This window comes from Aspergillus affinis (genome assembly GCF_023601865.1).
Source record: "Aspergillus affinis strain CMG 70 chromosome Unknown NODE_41_length_255467_cov_85_872513, whole genome shotgun sequence".
Taxonomy (NCBI): Eukaryota; Fungi; Ascomycota; class Eurotiomycetes; order Eurotiales; family Aspergillaceae; genus Aspergillus; species Aspergillus affinis.
Window position 1 is genome coordinate 229,389 of NW_026515822.1, and position 12,679 is coordinate 242,067.

Below are 12,679 nucleotides of genomic sequence, written 5' to 3' on the forward strand. Positions count from 1 at the left end.
GCCTTGTGGCATTTGCGACATTCGGCTTTTCTGACAAAAGAACTAAAGAGCGACGAGGCACTGGTGAAACAGTTTAACCCTGTCTTTGGGCAGCGCTGGTTGGCTGTGCCCAGGGGTTTTCAAGGATTGGCATTCACCACTGGCGGAACAGACCGGATCCGTTGGAAGAACGGGCTCTGTGTTCTGTACGGAGTAGTATTCGGTCTTCGATTTCTCTTCTGTAGAGACCAGACGGGGACCTGACAGGATGATATCTGGCCGATGCGAGTGGAGTCCTGTGGTGCCACTTCATGACGTGACGGGCGACCCCTGGACTCCACCGCGGCAATTTCAGGAGATTTCCTTCTTCGACTTCTGATTGGCTTCATTTCACCTGGACGTCATTCCAATCGATTCATATTAAAGCCGTAATGAAACAGAGGGGAAAGTCAAATAACTAATTTAACATCATTTGTGAATTGTGACAGGGAGACCATAAAAAAGAAAAAAAAAATACATCGTGAAATGAAGAGAAAATAGGAATAAGCTCCAATGCAACGCCCATAAAATAACCACTTGCTTCTTTTACATCGTCCTTTTCGTTTTCTATTCTTTTCGCTCCTCTTCTCCGTAAAGCCTGCCCCCGTAATCTAAGCAAAGTTGTCCGTGCGATCCACCCAGATATCCTCCAGCTCGGCGAAGTTTTGGAAGTGTAGCGGTCGGTGCTGATCATCGTAGAATCTCAGGGGCGTGTCGATCTTGACGTAAACCGGCCGCTTCTCGACGCTGCCAAAGGAGCTACCCATGAAACTATAGTTCCACACGTTGTCCTCCGGCACCAGGAAGTATCCGCGGATCTTGTCACTCAGCAGCAGCTGGCATTTCTCGCCCATGCTGGTCGAGAACCCTTGCGGCTGGTCCGACGTCGTATCCTTGTTCTCCGCTCCCCACTTGTATCCTTGCGGCGTCAGCCCCCACGCTGCCAGCGACACAGATCCCGGCGTGAATGAGACCGTCATCGTCACCGTCTTCTTGTCCCACGATGGGTGCTCGTTCATCAGTCGCGCGTGGTGCGTCACGTCCGCCGCCGTCATGTACGGCGGCTCGTTGCCCGAGATCGTGTGGATCACTCCCAGCGGCTCCAGCCCCTTGAGGTAGTCGTGCTGCGGCAGTTGCTGCGACAGCTGCACCTCGCGCGTGTTGCCCACCTGCGGGATCATCACGATCGTGCGCACCTCCTTCACCTGCTCGTTGTCTGGCGGCGAGCTGCCGTACAGGTATCCCGCGACCTGCACCCGAAGATCCGCGATCGTGATGAACCGCTTGAGGATGTTCTTCGGCATGATGTACGTGTAGCCCTCGTCGCGGATCTCGTCCGACGAGATGTAGATGTTGTTGGCGCGCGTGCGGAGGTTGGACGTGGCGATGGCGCGCGTGCGCCACTCCGTCTTCGACGCGAACGATTGCTGCTCGTACTGCGACGTGGTCGTCACGATGATGTCCTCGCCGCGCACGTTCTGCGTCTTCGTCGTCACAGCCGTGAGCTGCTTCTGCTCTTCCTGCTGCTTCTCGATCTCCGCCGCCTGCTGTCGCTGCAGGGACGGCGCGCTGATCTCCATACCCAAGATAATGTCTCGCACTTCGCTGCTGGTCAAACTCTGCACGTTGACGTTGTTCTTCTTGCCGTAGTCGTTCAGGATCAGATCACGCAGCTGCACTTCGACCTTGATCCAATCCTCGTCGGAAAGCGTGGGCCAGATGTGGTGCTCCTGCGTGATGACCGTCTTGTCCGGTCGGAGGATGATCTTGGCCTTATCAATGTTCACGTGCAGCGCTCGCAGGATGAGGATCAGTCGGGAGAACGCCGTGTAGGGCGAGATGGACTTCAGCCATTCATCGTACAGGTTGAACAGAACCATCTGCGGCTCGGTCGCGCGCAGAATCATGTCGGCGAGCTTCTCGACCTTCATGGCAGCCTGGAAGGGCAGCTGGAGTTCGGAGGCACGAATCGAGATGTTGGGGAAGTCCAGAAGATGGACCTCGAGAGGATCCAAAAGACCCTTCCGGGTGACGATCAGCTGCTTGGGCTGTTCTTCCACGGGCAGCGACCGGATCAGCGCCGCCACTTCTTCTGCCGTCTTCCATTTCGCCAACTGACCCAGACGCTTTTGTCCGGCCCAGACACTGGTGTGGATGATCTTCAAGAACAACTGGCCGGTTCGCGGGTTGAAGATGAAGATGGCTCCGTTGATGGGCTTGGTCGTCAGGTTACCTTCGAAGGTCTTGTGGATGGTGACACGGTAGACATTGGTATCGTCGATGAACAGCTGGATCTGCGGACTGAAAAGCTCTGAGTAGTTCTGCGAGTTGAGGAACTCCTGGTTGCTCTCCGAAGCATACAGCTGGAGACCCTTGCGGATACGTTCTCTCAGCACGTACAAGGCGGGGTTGGCCTTCATGATCTTCGCCATAGCTTGCTGTATCAGCGTCTTCAATCCGGGGAAGTACTGTCCGTATGCCGAGTAGAGGTTGTACGCGAGATCGACACCGATCATCAAACCGGTCGCCGAGGGGTAAATACTCATGCTGTCGGTGGTGTAGTCCAGGTACTTGGCGCGAACATATCGCTCAATATCGTGAGAGTCGTAGTCACCGTATCTCAGCTGCACATCGAGCCAGAATTTGTTGGTCGTGGTAGGCTCGTAGACATCCTTGGTGTCGTACAGGAGCGAGGGTCGGGTCACGTTCCACTTGTTCGTTGCGAACAGAAGAATATCCGCACACGAACTGTTCATCTTGTAAGACTTACGCGGGTGAATGGTTTCCTTCTGAACGGCCTCAATGCCCAGCTGCTCGAGTTCCTGATCGAGCACCTGGCACAGATCCATGACAACGGACTCGTGAATCTTCTGCCACAAATGGGCACGGAAGATCTGAATCAAAGAGATCTTCAGAGTCGGGATCTTTCCGTGCAAGAAGATACCCGTAAGATCCAGTTGGACCTGGAAACCAACGTAGACGTTGGCACGGTTGATAGTCGGGGACCACCAGAGGGTGAACCGACGGTTCGGAATCTGGTTCAAACCGGATCTTTGGGCATTGGTAAGCTTCTTGAATTTCATGCTCTCTTCAAAACCACTGTTATGCAGCACGACGTAATCGTGTCGCAGATACAGCTGGTCCTTGTCGACTCGGAAACCCGCCCACTCTGTGGCTTCAGCCTCGAGAGAAATATCTTCGATAGTGAGACTAAGAGCGGAGTCCACCTGCATGCTCTGCTCGGAGCGAGAGGACTTGGGAGCCCGGTGTTGTTGCCTTTCCTTGGGTTCAAGGGCAGCGAAATCAGTAGCGGTCATCTCCACGGTATCGTAGCTCGCCTCTCCAGTGGTCTTATTCCGGTGGAGGACCAGAATATGGTTAGGCGTAACGACGAGATCTTCTTCGCCTGCGCCGAGGCGGATGCGGTATAGACGATCGCAACCGCTGACGATGTTGAAAGCACGACGAGGTCCGCCGTCGGGACCAAGAAGCAGGTCGCCTTCTTGAACATCTTCGACGTTGATCTTAGAGCCGTCGTGACGCAACAGCTGGGTTCCCTTGGCAAGACAGGCACGTTCCCAGAAGAGACCTTCCCACGACGGGAAAGCCGTTGCCTTGAAGAGGGTATGTTCAAGAATGGTCTCAACACCACCCAGCGCCTGAATGACGTCAGTGCGGTAAGCGTTCAAGTTCCACAGTTTACCATCGTGGCGCTGACTGGTCCACCAGAAGGGGTTGCTCTTCATCAACTGGTACTGCTTGAATTCCGCCCGCAAACGGAAACCCTTGTCGAAGCTGAGCGTGCTGCGGTCCTTCTGGAAGAGCGTGTTGATACGCGGAAGACCGCGGTCCCAGCTGTCCTCCAAATCCTCGAGCGTCAGGCGGCGGTTCTGCTGCTGGGCCTCCTGTCGCTTCTGCGAGTACTCCATCCACACGCGCTGCGAATCGATGAATTCCGCCTCCCAGGGGATGATGTAACGGAAGATGTTGGGGATCAAAGTCTCCTCATCATGGGACATACCCGCGCGGAAGTGGGTAATGCCAGTGTCGGTCTGCTTCGACCACCGCTTGTCGCTGGCGGGGATGAGAATGTGGGATCCGGAGATCATACCGAGACCTCCCAGTTCCTTCGGCGTGTAGAAGACAGCAGGGGGGAAGCGGGAAGGCATCTTGGAGTTCAGGCCGATCTTCACACGGGTCTGGATCTTGGTCTCGCATTTGACGATCGTGTCCAGGAGGTTGACGGTCGAGACCGCGGCCTCGCGGTAGTATGTGAAGAGCGCGATCAAAGCCGTGTTCCACTTGTTCGCGATCTTGGTGAAGGTGGTCGAACCCGAGGACATGAGGATCTGACGGATGCGGTTGTTGAACTTCTGGATGTCCTCCTCGGTGACCTGCAGGAAGGCATGGGCGGTGCGTTCCTTGGTTGCGTTATCGACCAGAGACCAGACGCTGTCCTTGACCGAGAACTCTTCGTTCAGGTTGCGGTTCTTGGGCAGAATGCGGACCTCGAACCCGGACATAGAGAACAGAAGATTGGGGTTGTCCTTGCTGTAGACGCTGGCAAAAGTATCGTCCCAATCGATCGTGGTGAGCGACCGGGGCAGCCGGTTCTTCAGATCCCAGAACACAGCGCGACCCAGGTTGACATCGTGTCGCATCAGGCGCATTCGGCAGTCTCGGGGCCAACACTTCTTGTTCTTGTACCCAATGACGTTTTCGAAGTTGGGGTCGGGGTTCTCGGTCAAGAAACGCTGGATCAGGTCCCTCGAGTCATCCGCCGAGAATCGGAAGAAGACCCAGATCTTGTCGACGTAGCGAGTGTACAGACGGATAGGGTGTCGGGTCTCCGTAGCACGATCCCGGAACTGCAGGAAGTCATTGGGGCTCTGGGGTGGACCGGCCATCTCACTGGCTCTCTGCAATCCAAGCAGAAGCAGATCGATCATCAGGCCGTAGAACTGGAACACGAAACCAGAGAACTGGAGACCACGGATCAATCCATAGCTGTTCGTGTGGTTCATATCCTTGTAGCTAAGCTGCACGTTGTTCTTAGACGTGATGTAATCAGCCAGATTGTGATCCATGATCAGACGCAGCAGACGGTTCAGCAAGGTCAGATCGATCTTCTCGTACACCTTGGACAACTCCGTCTCGATCATCACGTTCGTCTCGCCCTCGGACGTCTCCCAGACATTGGACAAGTTGTTGATTCCCTGGGCCCACTTGTACGTGAGAAGAGGAGGCACTTCGGAATCCGACGGCTTGATCCAGGCGGGGAAGAGATGACGCTGCTCCGCCTGGTACCACAGGTACTGGTCCAGATAGGCGTCGGTGATCTTCTCAATAGGCTCGATATCGTACACGGGGTTGATATTGTTGTAGTTGTCGTTCATGTCGATACCCACTTCCTTGAAAGCTCGCTGAGTCAAAAGGAATCGCTTAATACGGGCCAGCGTCGTACCCGGAGAGTCGTACGCCTGTTCGATCAGCGCCAGCTCTTCTCTCTGGCTCTGGTTGAGTCGACCCTTGACAGAGTAGGCTTCACGAAGACGTTCCAGGGCCAGGATCAAAATCTTGGTGTCGTGCTTGTAAGAAACACTGGGGAAGGGAATGGGCGAGAACTTGCGAGACTCCAGCCAATGCACCATGGTAGTGTAGATGGCCACGGCCTCTTCGGACGACACGTACGGTCCGTCCTTCAGGTAGTTGTGCTGCCGTTCTTGCTCAGACTTGAGCCACAGTCGAGTCAATCGGCCCAAGTTCTTCTTCGCCACCGTCTTGTCCACAGTCGCACCACGACGAATTCGCTCACGGTTGTAGTGGGCGACGGAAATCCACCAGTCGGCCTTGCTCTTAACGTAACGCAAAATGATATTCTCGATCGGGGCCGGAAGACCAGGCACCTTCCAGGGAATGTTACTCTTCCAGCATCGCCATGCCTCCGACAGATGTTGGAGCACGGTGTTGACCTTGTTCTGCTTGATACCCTCGGGCATCATGTCCATGAGATCGGCCATGACCGAAGCGCGTAGTTCCAGATCAAAGTGGGACTCCACACGCTGCTTGGTCACGGTCTTGGCAACACCCTTGCTGTGACGACCCTCGAACTGACGAGACAGCAGGTTTCCGAGCCACCTCTCGAGCAAGGGGATGATACCGCGCATGAAGAACAGCCAGACACGCCAGGCCGGCGCCCAGAAACCGCATCCGGGACCCTTACCGACAGGGCCGGAGTTGAAGCGGTAGTAGATCAAATGCTTCAAGTCCTTGCACGAACGGATCTGATGCATCAGCTTGTACTTGTAACGGTACATACCAGTCAGCTGTCCGACGTGGTTGAAAGCGTACAGGATACCGTCCGCCAGTTGGAAGGCATCGATGTTACCAAGACGGTATTGCACTTGCGCATCGACGATCAATTTCGTCAGACGCAGGATTTCTCGCATAAGATGGAAGGCGTTTCCGAAACGAGACTTCTTCCGCTCCTTGGTTGTCAACGTCTTGACGGGCTTCAAGTTGAAGTTGTAGTCCAGATGAAGGTAGGTCAAGTTCTTGCGGTGAATAAGCAAGTTGAGCATGTTGAAACCCTGGCGGCAGACCTGCAATCCAGCCTCCACCCAATCGATGGTTGTCTGTTGGAAGAACTTGGTCGACTTCAGCGTCTTCAGCAGGTTCTGCTTACTCTGGGCCTTGGGCTTTTTCTTGTGCAGCTCGTTCAACACATAAGTCTTCAGGAGCTTCTGGTAGGACACGCGGACCTTGACGGGCTGGCCCTGCGGGCAATGCTCCAAGTACCACTGTTTTACCAGCGGCACATCCTGAGCACGAACCATCTTTCCGGAACGCTTGTTGAAGGGATGAGGGGCCCACCAGAGGGCAATGGCGGAAGCCGTTTCGGGGGTGTAGAGTTCTTCGTCGGCGAAGAAAGGCTGGGCCTCCGGCGGCAGCTCAAAATCGTCCTCACCATCCGGGCCGAAGATCTCATCCTCATGGCTCACGGTGATGTTCTTGGGGGCGACAGATCGGGAAGAAATCGGATTAATTACAGGGTCGAAGTAGAAGGCGGGGAGATTAGGGTCTTCGGTGCGGACATATACAACTTGAGGGTGCGAGTACCAAGAAAGCTTGACACTTCTCGGGAGGGTATTATACAGGAAAGGATAGGCGACTCTGTACTCGGTTCGGATGGGAGCGCGGAAGATAATACGGTCAATGGCGTTGAATTCACTGAAGTCCTCGTCATTGGGGTCGATGTCCTTGTAGAGGGGCTCGAAGCGGGGACCACCGGGGATGGCGACATTCAAGGCCTTGGCCGTGAAGAAACTGTTCAGGTCGAACATGTGGAAGTAGTTCTGGTCGACGGTGTCACTAAGCAGCTGATGACTTAGTCGATAGAGCGTCGCCATCTGCGGCAACGTCAAATTCCACTTCTTGTAACTCGGCCCATTGACATGGGGGGTGTCCAGGAGCGGACGCTGCTCATAGAGCCATTCGTAGACCGGGCCATCTTCAGACTCGTCAAGCTCCATCTGAATGGGCTCCAGCGGCTCCACGTCTTCGATATTTTCCGACCACGAAAGTGGAGGCTCCTCGTCATCGAATGGCGGGAAGCGCATACGCTTGAAATGTCTCCGATCACTCTTCTCTCGTCGCATGCACACCCACATGGTAGCCCACTGGGCATGGAAGACCGGCTCGATGACTCTCGGAGTCTCGTTGACCAGCGTGAGACAACCGTTCACATGGTAAAGGACCTTGACCTCTTTCGCCGACTCCCACGGCATGGGCATATTCTCCAACAGCTTGAGAACGGCATGGGGCATGAATTTCAGCGCGCCGAGGTAGCTACGCTTCTCGTTGCTGAATTTCTTCTGCGACACGTCGCCGATGTCCCGGACAATCTTCCGCAGATGCTCGGGCGGCATATCGGCCTTCTGGGTTTCGACAAAGCCGCCCTTGCGCTTCTCTCCAAACCGGTTGCGTTGCGTCCGCAGCCAATCATTCTTCTTTTGGGCGAATTTCGCGACGGTCGGGTCCGCCGGTGGTTGGTAACCGGGCGGCGGCGGCGCCAGAGGTATCGAAGGCGGTGCCGCTGCACCCCAGCCCGGGGGCGGGGGAGGAGGCAACGATGCCATGATGGATAGTTGATGTAGAGGAGGGGGGAGGAAGGGGGGAGGGAAGGATCTCTATCTCGCGAGTCGACGTTGATGCTGAGTCCAAGTCGCGTCAGAGATTCACGTCGGGAAAGATCATCAAGGGTCGCGCGAGTTCATCGGCCAATCGGACCCAGGATGTTGGAAAAAAGGGCGTGGAGTAGATGACGGGGAAGAGAAATAAAATGATAACAACCCCGACGAAAGAAAAACGACAGACCAAAACCAACACCGAGATGAAGCCCCTTCGCAACGATGGGTGATAAGGCCCTTCACCTTTGGCAAGTTCGACAAGCTTGAAAAGAGGTGGCGGCTCTGGTCGGACCGACGCTAACTACATCCGGGATGGCGCAGTCTCGCCAAATTGGCGCTAGCGCGGCAAACCCACACAAAGTCCAGAATAGCTGAGAGCAGAAATCTACGAGGTTTAACGACGACAACCGACGACCGCCGCCGCCAATCTTCTTGACCACCGACGTTGAGGTTCAAGGACAATCAAAATGGCGAACAACAGATTGCAATACGTGAGTCTATCCTGGAGGATTTTTCGTCCATTAAACGAAGACAACGAACTAACCTCGAATTTTTCTAATTTTGTAGCGCCGCCGGAACCCGTACGTTGAGAAAATTTTCCCTATACCCTGAATACCTTCATTTTTTCAGCACCTCTTGTCGCTACGATTCTACGACATGCTTGTTCGATTTCGCAAGCGACAGGGATTTTTTCAGCTTCACTCTGGACTTTTTTGCTCAGGATATTGACGGAATCTGTTTTTCGTCTCTAGGTACAACACGCGGTCCAACAAGGTTCGCATCATCAAGACCCCTGGCGGTGAGCTCCGGTACCTTCACATCAAGAAGAAGGGTACTGCTCCCAAGTGCGGTGACTGCGGCATCAAGCTCCCCGGTGTGAGTACTCCCGGTTGATTTTGGTTTTTCCCCCATCGAGTGAGGTCTTGGTGCGAGTGTGTGTGTGTGTGTGTGTGTGTGTGTGTGTGTGTGTGTGTGTGTGTGTGTGTGTGTGTGTGTGTGTGGAACGGGTCCGACCCAACCGATCCTCTGGAGGGAGTCGACTGGAAGAGAAACGAAAGCCCGCAAATGAATGGAATGGGACACAATCAAGGACGACACCACACCACGAACACCGACCTCATCTCGAAATTTTTTCATCCTCGAACCTCTTGACCCAGAGACTGACGACCTTTCTCTTCCCTGCTCTATAGATCCCCGCCCTTCGTCCCCGGGAGTACTCTCAGATTTCCCGCCCCAAGAAGAACGTCAGCCGTGCCTACGGTGGTTCCCGCTGCGCTGGCTGCGTCAAGGACCGCATCGTCCGTGCTTTCCTGATTGAGGAACAGAAGATCGTCAAGAAGGTTCTCAAGGAGTCTCAGGAGAAGGCTGGCAAGCGCTAAGTGCGTTTTGTGATTTGAGAAAAGAAAGGAGAATACCTTGTTACGGATGATCGGTGTTTGTTCTTTAAAGTGGGAAGCGAAAATGGGAAATTAAAAGAAATTTTTTCAATGCCCGGTTCATGGTTCTCTTTTTCTTTAGAAAGTAAGGTGAACGAAGACAGCGGCTTAGCACGGCAATTTTACTATTTCCCGGTCGTGGCTCAATGAATTTTCTTACTCTTCATGATCTTTTTGAGGTGGTTCAGTTAATTTGTTGGGGTAGTAGATGAGGCCATATTCTGTCTTCTCCGTTTCTGCCTTCCCCATGCCAGACGCGGGGCAGCCAGAGGAGAATGGAGGGGTACGGCGATAAACCGGCTTTAGATGAAGTCCTGACGATGACGATAGGATGCTATATTAGGCGTGAAACTGTCCTTTCATCATGTATCGTGCCCGTCCGTCCCGTCTAGACTCGGGTCGATTCGATTCACACGGCTGAATTGCATCAAATGTCGAGGTCGAACCCGCATCGTCATCAACAACCATGCACAGACAGCATTGCATACATGCCCTTGACACGACCAGCCCTGTCTACTATCTACCATACCATTGACCACCACGTCAAAACACTTTCCCAATCCCCCATGCTTCCAGACCTGCAACCTGCAATGCACCACCAGTCTCACGACCAAAGTTCTAGCCCTTGTAGAAGCGCCCAAAGGCACAATAACTCAAGACCAAGGAACCAGGTCATCTATCTCTCTATCTTTCTCGTCTAACCGGTCCACGTCTCTCTATCTTCCTGTCGGTCTGCCCGTCCGTCCCTAGGATCTCGATAGTAACATCAACATTAACAAACTACCATGCACTATAACACTATAATGTAAACCTAATCCATTGGCTATACTGTACCCCTAATACTATCACCCGGCAGGTTAAGTATTCCATCTACCCAAGGAGAAGTGCATACGACATACGCATGTAGAGTAATATATATAACTACAGCATCCTCAAGCACGCATACACACATACACTACGTAGCCAGCGCGTAGACCAACACCCCCATGTCCTTAAAGAAGTAATATATACTGCACTGCATACACGGCTTCGTCTACTTCCCGGTCCTTCCTTCCTACCTACCTCGTCACCTAATTAACTACCTACGTATAGGGTCAGCCCATGTCTATATGCTGGCCAGCACAGCAGGACACGGCAGAACACAGCACAACGCGGGACGGCTTAGCACGGCATAGACATTAGACATATAGCACGGCCCATTAGGAGGTTGGTACTAGTGGCTTCGAATATACATACTCCGTAAATGCTGTTCCGTAAGCCTTAGTCTAACCCCAGAGAGGGAAAAAGAACCCATTCCGGCCAGGGGCCAGCCAAACGCATGATCTGGAAAGAAACACAGAAGAAACAGTCCTAGTTCTCATCCGATCTGGAACTTCTGCTGCTCTTCCAACCGCTTTTACTTTTCCCCTCGCTTCTTCTTTCCGGTACCTATTTTGTTGGGAAAGATACTGTAGATACATGGAAGAAAGGAAGGGAAAGTGAAACACGAGCAGCACAACTAAAACCAAATTGGCCTAATATAAAGCGCAAGTGTAGTAAGTTACTGCGGACTAAAGAAGACGACTGATTTGATTTGATTTATTTTTCAGTACAGCTGAGATATGCAGAGAAACAATAAGAGGGTGAGCGAAAGCCACGCCTGTCTCATACTGTCTGTATGTTCGGAGGACGCGCTGGACCAAGACAACCAGACCAAGACTAAAAGGGGGAGGGAGCGCGGCAAGCACGAAAAAGAAAATAAATGAAAAGAAATGAAAAAAAAGGGACGAAAGGCACAAGAGAGATGAAAAAGAAAACATGGGGTTGGTCTGGTCTCGATCTCACTCTGGCTTTGAGTGGCTTTCACCGTCTCAGTTTAGATAGGACTAAATTAGCTGGGCGAAGTAAGTACTGTACCTACAGAAGCAGGTCAGAACTGGGGATTGAGAATAAGACCGATTAAATCCTGGATGAACGAAGTACTAATTTAGTAGATACGTACAGTAGAATGGATCCACTGGACGGAGGCAAAGGAGTCAGGGTCCTGGTAGGTAGTAACCAAGACCCTGTGGGCACCGTACTCCATGCTTCGCCTTCTCTTTTCGACCGACTACAGACGTTTCTTTTCCCACGCCCGCGGCCGTGGAAGGAGATGTGGATAAAGAAGAAACCAAACCAGACCAGACCACATCAACCACCCCGCGTACCTGGTTGACGCTCAACAATCCCAGCGCGGTGCAATCGCAATCGAGATCAGGAGCGAGCGAGATTGGCTCGGACAAATAACTTCCTGACTGACTTGCGTACGTACGTACATAGTAGCTCCCCCTCGCCCCCCTCTCCTCTTCCCACCCCTCTTTCAGATTCCTGACAAGGGCAGACAAGAGGAGACGAGATGGCATCATGTACGACATGGGAACAACTCTGTGATACCCTACCTCGCCTACCTACATACCTACCTGGCCGTCTAGTGTCTCCCTGTCATTGGTTCTGTTAACCCTCCGGTAGAGGCAATAATGCTGTGTCGCTCTGTCGGCATCGAGATGTCGAGTTTTTTTCTTTTTTCTTTATCCCGTGCTTACGTAGAGATCTCGTCTATCCTATCCTGTCATGTTATGTCCTATTCTTGTTGGTATTATAGTTGTTGGTTACGGAGCAGGTGGCTGGTGCATATCTAGGTACGCACAAACTTAGTTAGTGCATACATCCATAGCGTATGCAGGCTCTGTCCATGGACCACGGAACAAGAACAAGGCAGTGCATTGTGCGGCGTCGTGTTCGTCTCTCTAGCTAGCAGCACGACCTAAGAGGGGGTAAACAGGGTAGACAGAGGAGGTAAAGTGTAGCCGTTGAAAGGGAAAATGCAGATATCCAGAGATCTGTGCTCTGCATCCGTACCTCCCTCCCTGCCCCTAACCAGAGGGGGAAGAGAGGGGAAGGGGGGGGGAAGAGAAATTCGAAATTCCCTGGGCATGTATGTAGGAAGTACGACACCGTACTTTTGACACCCCAAAAGAATGGAATGGAAGTTGACAGGTTGGTGCCGACAGGAGCGCG

The 12,679-nt window shown here is 53.1% G+C and overlaps 2 protein-coding genes across 2 annotated transcripts; one reads left to right on the forward strand and one right to left on the reverse strand.

The window, feature by feature from the left end:
* Nucleotides 1-629: 629 nt before the first annotated feature.
* Nucleotides 630-8,156, reverse strand: prp8 (U4/U6-U5 snRNP complex subunit PRP8; the record flags this gene model as incomplete). The annotated part of the gene is made up of 1 exon (XM_053100168.1): nt 630-8,156. The coding sequence occupies one exon, from the start codon at nt 8,154-8,156 to the stop codon at nt 630-632; it is 7,527 nt and encodes a 2,508-aa protein (XP_052956194.1).
* Nucleotides 8,157-8,674: 518 nt separating this feature from the next.
* Nucleotides 8,675-9,586, forward strand: KD926_007326 (60S ribosomal protein eL34; the record flags this gene model as incomplete). The annotated part of the gene is made up of 4 exons (XM_053100169.1): nt 8,675-8,698; nt 8,775-8,788; nt 8,960-9,083; nt 9,398-9,586. 4 exons carry the CDS (start codon nt 8,675-8,677, stop codon nt 9,584-9,586), a joined length of 351 nt encoding a protein of 116 aa, XP_052956195.1.
* Between the last annotated feature and the right edge of the window lie 3,093 nt (nt 9,587-12,679).